At 39.6% G+C, this 9,505-nt stretch overlaps 1 protein-coding gene across 1 annotated transcript; it reads right to left on the reverse strand.

The window, feature by feature from the left end:
• Positions 1 to 1,001: 1,001 nt before the first annotated feature.
• hopx (HOP homeobox) lies at positions 1,002 to 8,048 on the reverse strand. The gene is made up of 2 exons (XM_080901586.1): positions 7,719 to 8,048; positions 1,002 to 1,278 (listed from the first exon to the last, which is right to left on the reverse strand). Exons 1-2 carry the CDS (start codon positions 7,866 to 7,868, stop codon positions 1,201 to 1,203), a joined length of 228 nt encoding a protein of 75 aa, XP_080757712.1. The 5' UTR covers positions 7,869 to 8,048; the 3' UTR covers positions 1,002 to 1,200.
• Positions 8,049 to 9,505: the final 1,457 nt, after the last annotated feature.

Below are 9,505 nucleotides of genomic sequence, written 5' to 3' on the forward strand. Positions count from 1 at the left end.
ATGAATAGATACTTTACCTAAAAATCATTCATTTTGTAAACAAGAGTCGTAAAGAGCTTAAGTCCTGTGTCTTGTAAGATATTTAGGATTAGGAATGTCCGTAATTATTTCTGTCATGATGTCTGAGAACAACAACCAAAAAGATGCCCATAAAAGTAAATGACTGACAGAAAAGAAGTGAATTTGAATTCAAAGGTTTTTTAAACTAAAAATCTGCAGGGTGATCCTTTTTTTTATATAACATTCTAAAAAGCAATACCAGATTTCACTAAAAATAAAGACTAAAGATCATGATAATTATTTTAATTGTAAAAATTAATTCAGCAAAACAAAAACAAAGCAAAAAGACTTTGTGAAATCTATGTATAACAGGCTCTACAGAGAAGAACAAATTAAAAATTTATATTTTTTCAGGTAAATTAAACGTAAGTGTGTAGTACAACAACACTGATGGGGGGTTTTTTTGGCAGTGATGCCAACCGCACTGGATTTGTTTTTTTATAATGGGACTTGTTTACAGTAAGTGAAATTATATACTACTGGCAGCTTGGACCCTTTTTGAGGATTAAAGCTCCAACTTTCTGGTGAGTTTACATCCTTTTTACTGCATTTAGTTATGCGGAGGAGGTTGAACAATGAAATTACATCACCTGCATTTGTTTAGCCCACCGTGTGACTTGTTTCAGTCATGTCCTGCCCCCTCCTCTTTTCTCCTCTTTCACTAATGGAAATGTTCCATGTTTGTCCACAGAAGTTCCTGGATAGTGGCAGCTGATGCCAGCAACATCTATTGTAAACCCAGCGCTTCCTTACATCTTTTATAGTCGAATAAACAGCTCTGCGTCCAGCTCCGGTCCCTGCTGACAGAATTGCATGTACACTAACCAAACAATGCCCCCATCCTTTTCAAACCACAGCCCACCATTATATAACCTGGCTCCCTCAGTGAATGTGACTCCCAAATGTACAATAGTTGCAAAACACACTCCAAGTCATTTTAACTTACAATAATAATATGTTTATTTCTGTAACCATGGCAGATATATTGGCAGCAACACACAAAAACCTTCACATTCTGTAAGATAAAACAGCTTCAAAGATACAAAAACGAACAGAGACGGAAACGTGAGGAATAGGAGGGGAAGTCAGTTCGTCCAGAAGGAAGTAGCTCCCTGCATCCAAAGAGGTGGTTGGAAAATCTCAGTCCAGCACAGATCCCTGTTTAGCTGGAAGACCCTCTGACTGCCTCCACTGTGCGTTACGTAGCGTGAACCATTTCTGTAAGAAACAAACAGGACAAACACACCCATGGGTGGGGTTAGAACAGGTGGCAGGGGGTTTTGTTCACTAATGTAAAGCCTGAACACAAGATTGATGATGTAACTCTTGGACTTCTCATATTTCCAAGAATTAAATACAGGCTTCTTTAAATGCATTTTCAGCCTGAGGCTACTGGTTACAAGCCTACATGTAGACAATAACCTAACCACTACTAATACCAACTAGAGCACATTACTCTATGGGTCTCTTAAACTGGTAATCTAATCACCCAGTTTGTGTGTATTATTATCATTGTGTGTGTTCAAGTAAGACACATGAGCTAAAGAAATATGATATGTATGTGAAACTTAAACTTGACTGTTAAAAATATAGTGGTGGATCACATAATTTAATATCTTTAGAGAATAATTGTTTTTTTCTCATGAGACACTACCACCTAAATCTACTGAGCTCCTATCTGTGGATTTAGTAAGGCATTAGAGTCTGGACGTGACTAGCCTAGCTTACCATAAAGATATAGTTAGCCTGGCTTAGCATAGAAACTTAAACTGTCAATGTTTACTATCTAGCCTATTTACATTTTTAATAACACTTATTAAATTTAGCCTAATATAATGTTCAGTATTCATCATTTCAGCATGCCAACATTTTTATGTGTTGCCACATGGTGCAGAATATTACATCAGACTCTCAAGCTAGCCTAGCCAGACATAAAGCCTAAGATTAAGTGACAAAAAAAAATCTAAAGTAAAACATGCTGATATTTAACATTTGTACATGTTAATGTTAGCCTAATATATCTTTAACAATCAATAAATTTAATAAATTGTAATAAAATCAATATTTTAATATTTATCGCTTCAGCTAAAACTGGCTAGCCCGATTCTGGTCGAAATTCTTATTTTATTTTTTTTTTACCATCACAGCATTTGCAAAAGTAAATTTAAAAATAAATAAATAATAATAATAATAATAATATTTACCATCTAAAATTTTATCACGCTAACATTGACCTGGTAACGTTTTCCAAGTTAGCATAATAAAAAATATATCATTTCAGTGTGCTAATATTAGCTTGTGGCTCTTATTTAATTAAAAGAAGGGACTTTAATTAAAATTTGTAAGCTAGGCAGCATATACATGTTGTCTTTGGTCTCACAGTCAAATTAAGACATTGCTCAGTCATGTCCAGTTTCAAAACTCACAGCTTTAAAAAGGATATAACTAACAAGTGTATGATAAGGAAGCTGGTTGTTGCAGACATCTTTTATATACAGTCTATGGACAGCATCACAGGAAGCAACTTAACTCAAATTATCAGAGGTAAATATTAATTGTTATTTGCGACCAAAGCATAATCATCATACAGAATCCCCACATGGAAATATGATTAACCAACACCGAACTAAACAAAAGCCCCTTTCCATCTGACTCTCATTATCTTCACAATCACACTACAGTCACATCTTTTCAGTGCATGTTAATGTGGTCGCTGACTCATCGTGGCAGAGCAGTGACCCCACAGCAAAGTTTTTTCAGGGCAACCGCACAAAACGAATGTTTCCATCTAATTTTAACAGCATGTAGTCATGGCCCGTTTCTCTGACCCCTCTGCCAAAAACTGCTACACTAAAACTCTGACCAGAAGATGATTGCACGGAGTGCTTTCACACACACGCACACACCCGTGACCCATTGCATTGCTGTTTTAAAATTCATGTTGTCTTGGGATTCACAAGAGTGCTGATGTAATCTGGGGAGGGATGCAGACCCTCTAACATGGGCCTTAGGGTGGATGTTTGAGCCGTGTGCCTGGCGAGAGGGATGGTTTCCTCATTTTGTACTGAAAACACACAAGATTCCCATTTGGAGTCATCTGGGATTGCACTTAAACATGATCAGACTAAATAAATTCAAGAACTATTCTCTGAACTCGGCTGTACGCGCTCTATCCCGTCTGTAAAGCCAGTCCATTACAATGCAATTTTCTTCACCCACTTTTCAATGGAAGCTGTCACTTTTTGTAATCCTGCTGAACCACACAATGGTGCTTATGTCATTTTTTCCTGTTGACTTTAAGTGGATTACGTAAGACGGTCTTTCACACTTGACTCTTGGCCCTGCAGCAGTGAAAACAAAGAAAGAGTTCACTGAAAGGAGCTCAAACATGCAGCACGGAGCCCATAACATTGTAAAGGTTAATGTGGAACAGGGAGTGGTAGCCGGGGTGAGTTCATTCAGTTAAACCTTCTCCAATGAAAGCTTTGTTAACAAATACAAAACGCTTAGGAGGGTCGACAGGAAGAGAAAGAAAGGCAGACACAAAAAAAAGATCAGCTGGAGACTGAGTCAGTACTTTTTGATGAGAGGCCAGACCTTTACATTACCCTGCCTGGACTGGGCTTCCCTGTCAGGTTGGCCAAGCACCTTTGTGTGCACTGAATGGAAATACAGAATAGCCTGATTATTAGCCTTGGCAGCAACATGTGTTTGCTGTAGTTCAACCTTTTCTTGGTTATAATTCCTTCACTTTATTTCCATAAAGGACATCTCCTAATAGATGCACAAGGATCTACTGCCAAAGTGAAACGTAGGCCATAAATCGTCCACATCTTGCAGGATGAAGCGATGGTTCGAGTTACTCTTTAGTTTTGATGTTTGTAATAAACTTTCTCGCAGACTTCTGGATCCTTGAATTACTACTGTTAGCAATAATCCTTTAAATGTGCAAAACCTAATCCTTTAAAGTGGAAGTTGGTTACAAAGGAAGACCTGTGTTTGCCTTTTCTCTGCATACTCGGAAAAAAAGATTCATATCTGGGATTTAAAAGGTAGGAGGACATTTCGACCTTTGCACTTGCATAGATTCCTGGAGTGTCTGTTTCTCCAGGCTGGGGATGTGGGTCAATGCCATTTTTTCCAAAGCTGTTGTGGTTCATTTACATACAAGGTGGAGGTGGAGTGTGTCTCTCCCAACATGTCATTAATGATGTGAAGAGGTGGATTTTAATCCAAACCACAATGTTTTCCTAAATTTACCTGATGAGTCTAGGGTGCTCTAACCTAACTGAGTAGTTTGCAGAACCTAAATCCAACCAGCAGGTGAAAAAAAGGTAAAAAGAAAAAAACCTCCTAGTCTCCTCCTGACAAACCCGCTACTCTTCCCACTATCATCACCTCCTCATGTGGCCTATGCTAAATAAAAATTACCCCCTGTATGTAACAGGAGGACGCAGGTGGGATCATTATATTCCATCCTGGGGCAAAAACACATTGGCTTTTCTGGATTACACACACAAAACCACTTACACGGCTATTGTCTTCTGCTTCTACACTGTTACCAATCATCCTGCACACCTCCAAGCTATTTGATTACTCATAACACTCTTCTCTGCTTACAGTCAAACAGAGATTGTCAAGATCTTTCATGAAGATTGCTCACCTGGTGCATTATCCAAAGATATTTACTGGCTTTTAGCATTTGATTCAAAGGACTATGAATGCTTATTAGTCTACCCTGATGGCTCCATGTTTCTGCTTGATGTCACAGCAACAACATGAGTACGGCTTTATAAACAACATTATTTAAAAAGCAGGAAAGACCAAACTGATTGTCGTGCCAACATTTTAAGTTAGTTTATTTTATAAAAAGGGCCCATGGGAATGTTTTCTTTGTGTGTGATTAAATAATTGACTAATATTATTTTTCTTGCCTCTTCATATTTGTTTTACTTTTTTTCGGCACAGCAAGTAACAGAGACATTAAATGACAGCATCTTCTGGCATCACTGATTGTTGCTTTGGCTATTTGTTTTTGTCAAATTGTGTTTAAACCTAAAACTGAGTTGTGATGAGGTGGGAGTGAGAATGATCCTTGGTTTAAAAAGCTGTTTCAAATCACTTGAGTTCAGTTTGGGGGTTTTTGTTTCATTTTTTTGCTGCGCTTGTGTTACTGCAGTCCAGAAAAATCTTCTGGGACTGGTTTGTTGGGTTACAGCAGAAAAAATGGCAGGATGCACAAATCTGTCATACATGAACTGTTAATGTACATGCCATGTCTTCAGCTTTATCACTCCTGACAAACACAAACACAAACACGGGCAGAAATTTGCCTACAAAACGAAACTGATGCTGCATCAGCTCAGATGACAGAGCCACAGGTTGGGCCTCGCCTCCTGCTGAGTACAGCTAAGCAAACAGCCAGGTCATTTGCCAGCCAAATCACGAACAGGAAACTTGTTCTAAAAGGAAACATCCCACCATTTGCAAAGTTAAAACATCATCATGGATAGCAGCTTCAGAGTGCTGCTTGCAAAGAGGAGGTGCCTGCATTACTTTAGTGCACTTTGTGTTGTTATCAGAGCACTGAAGCTTCACATCTGGCTGCAGATGTGACAGATGCTCAGACTTTACAGTAGGCTACGGCATTCCTCAGATACAGTCAAGGCGGGAGTGCGTACATGTGGAAAGGAGCAGAGACAGAGACCGAATGGAGGCAGTACCAAAAGGAAATTTTCAAGAATTCATTCAAATATTCTCTTTATTAAGCTGCTTGAATATGAAAAACAAAAACGGTGTGTGTTTTCTATTCTTAACATAATTAAGCAAAAAGTAGATTTTAACTTTGGATTTTCTGGCTATAAATAAGAGATTTGGTACCGTTACACTGAGCTCTATAGACCGGTGAGGGGTATGTATTGGCAAAATTATTAAAAATGTTGTAAGTAACAAGGTCTAGCTCAAATTTGGGGTACCTGAAGATGAAATTAAAAGATCATAAAAATATTAGACAGTAAGTTATACTGCAAAGAAATGTATAATTGATGGGTTAGGCATTATTAAAGCCCAACTTGATTTATCAATGGGCCAATACTGTGGGCCAATATTAGCTATTGTTAGTATTGATGTTTATAATGAACATTTAAAAAGTAAAGAACAGACGGGAGAAACACCCTTCAACCATGTTATCAGTGCTGATGTTGCATAGTTTGCTCACCAGAGGGCAGTGAACAGATTTATGCAGAGTGATAGTTAAATAAAAGAAAAGCTCTATAACTCTATGTCTCTATAAGAAAAAATTATCAGGCGATACATCAGAATATCAGGGGGTTTTTTTTAACCAAAAATATCAGTATAGGTCTTAAAAATTCAATATCAGTCAGGCTTTAGTAATTATCCCTTAAATAACGCATTTGTTTTGTCAGTGAGGTGTCAAACATTCCTGTGAAACACCCATAGCCACTATGATATTCAGGGGGTTTTTCTACACAGCAGAAACAAATTAAAAGTAGCAAAAACCAGGAAATGGTTTGCATTTTTGTTTGAAAAGCTAACTGATTATGATTAAAGAAGATTTATATTATAAAAAGCATTTATTGACGTTGAAGCATTGATTTTAAATGTATTTTGTGCTGATATCTGAAATGTAAGCCAGAGAAGACGCATTTCTAACATCTGAACACACACGCTAATCTGGCACAGGTATGAGCAGCGACCACATCACCAGAAATGATATCATCTGAAACAGACGCAGCAGTCCCGCCCTCACTGTTTGATCCCAGGGCTCCTCTGAAAGTCACCCTGCGCAGATGAATCAGTGTTATGAGTGTTAACAATAGCTGACCCCCCTGACTCTGGGGTGACTTCATCAGGAAAGACAACTTGGAGTTGCTCCACTGCTGATCAGCTGTGGTCACTGTTGGTTTACACTCAGATGAGGATTATTTCATCACACTGTGATGTAAACAGAAACACTGAGCGCTCTGTTCGGTGTCAGCGGAGCTGCCCCACAAATTCAAAGTCTTATTTCTTAGACACTGCATGATTATTTCCTCAAAGGTCACCTGACTGAGCCTCTGACAGGATTTACTCAAACACTAGTAAAGCTGTAAAGGAAGTCAGATTTACAGACTCAACATCTCTGAGTAAAGTTAAACTTCTGAAAACCGCACAAACGGAAAGTACATTCAATAAAGTACGACTTTAATACATCTCAGAATGAAACAAAGTACTTCCTACTATAGGAAAAAGTATTATGATAAAAGACTAATGCTTTTTATCAACAGGCGTTTTTCAGCCTTGAACAGTATTTAAATATTAAAAGTACATTTTTAGTAGAAGTTGGAATGCAGGTATTTTTTATACTTTTTCCTATTAAAATGTTTCCAGTTTATGTTATAAGATAATGACTATTATTAAATGCTTGAATAACAATAATCACCACTGTCAGTCTCCACAGGCCTGTCACGGTGATCTCCATGGAGATAATAACTTAAAGGTGTCCTATGTTTGCTCAACACTATCGTTTAAACAGCTCCTTATCGATAAGCCTCCCAGATCAGTAACATCGGGAAAACTGAACTCCACACTGTTTTAAAGCATTCCCGCTCACAACGACAGTAAAGAGAGGCTGCAGGAGTTTTTTCGGTTTTACTCACTTGTGTTTCCTCCTCTGACAGTCCGCACTCCGCCGCGATCAGCATGAGCGTCGTGCCGTCCGGATGCTTGCTGACTTTGTTGAAATTCTCCTCCAGGATAGCAATCTGATCCTGAGACAGGTTCATACTGTCCATTGCGTTAGAACCCATATTCCAGTCTCCTCCTGCTCGCCAGTGGTTCCGGCGGGTTCTTGCTTCGGTCCTGATTTGGAGCTCAGATGTGCGCGCAGAGGACGCAGAGATGAAGCAGCGCGTACTTACAGCTCGGCGGGAGTCTGTGAGCAGTGTGGGTGTGTGAGTATGTGAGCGCTGGGTTTACAACTGTCAACAGAGCAGAGCCCTTCCCTGAACAAGGGAGGCGGAGAAATACAAATGTTACACCAGGGGTGTCAAACATGAGGCCCACGGGCTAGAACCCGCCTACCGGCCCACTGAATGGGCTTTGCAACATGTCAACACCAGGAAAAACAAAAAGCTTTTTCAGAATATTGTGCAAACAACACAGTTCTGGATTATAACTCTTCCCTGGCCAAAATAACATCTCTGATAGACAGAGTCTCCCACCCCATGCATGTGATTGCTGCTGAACCGCAGAGCTCCTTCAGTGACAGACTGCTGCATCCTCGATGCATGAAGGAGCGTTTCGGCAGGTCCTTCCTCCCTGCAACTGTCTGACTGTACAATCAGAACTGCTCCCAACAATCATACAGGGAGTGCAGAATTATTAGGCAAGTTGTATTTTTGAGGAATAATTTTAGTATTGAACAACAACCATGTTCTCAATGAACCCAAAAAACTCATTAATATCAAAGCTGAATGTTTTTTTAGTTTTAGCTATTTTAGGGGGATATCTGTGTGTGCAGGTGACTATTACTGTGCATAATTATTAGGCAACTTAACAAAAAACAAATATATACCCATTTCAATTATTTATTTTTACCAGTGAAACCAATATAACATCTCCACATTCACAAATATACATTTCTGACATTCAAAAACAAATCAGCGACCAATATAGCCACCTTTCTTTGCAAGGACACTCAAAAGCCTGCCATCCATGGATTCTGTCAGTGTTTTGATCTGTTCACCATCAACATTGCGTGCAGCAGCAATCACAGCCTCCCAGACACTGTTCAGAGAGGTGTACTGTTTTCCCTCCTTGTAAATCTCACATTTGATGATGGACCACAGGTTCTCAATGGGGTTCAGATCAGGTGAACAAGGAGGCCATGTCATTAGTTTTTCTTCTTTTATACCCTTTCTTGCCAGCCACGCTGTGGAGTACTTGGACGCGTGTGATGGAGCATTGTCCTGCATGAAAATCATGTTTTTCTTGAAGGATGCAGACTTCTTCCTGTACCACTGCTTGAAGAAGGTGTCTTCCAGAAACTGGCAGTAGGACTGGGAGTTGAGCTTGACTCCATCCTCAACCCGAAAAGGCCCCACAAGCTCATCTTTGATGATACCAGCCCAAACCAGTACTCCACCTCCACCTTGCTGGCGTCTGAGTCGGACTGGAGCTCTCTGCCCTTTACCAATCCAGCCACGGGCCCATCCACCTGGCCCATCAAGACTCACTCTCATTTCATCAGTCCATAAAACCTTAGAAAAATCAGTCTTGAAATATTTCTTGGCCCAGTCTTGACGTTTCAGCTTGTGTGTCTTGTTCAGTGGTGGTCGTCTTTCAGCCTTTCTTACTTTGGCCATGTCTCTGAGTATTGCACACCTTGTGCTTTTGGGCACTCCAGTGATGTTGCAGCTCTGAAATATGGCCAAACTGGTGGCAA

Source organism: Rhamphochromis sp. 'chilingali', assembly GCF_963969265.1.
Source record: "Rhamphochromis sp. 'chilingali' genome assembly, chromosome: 13".
In the NCBI taxonomy this organism is placed as follows: Eukaryota; Metazoa; Chordata; class Actinopteri; order Cichliformes; family Cichlidae; genus Rhamphochromis; species Rhamphochromis sp. 'chilingali'.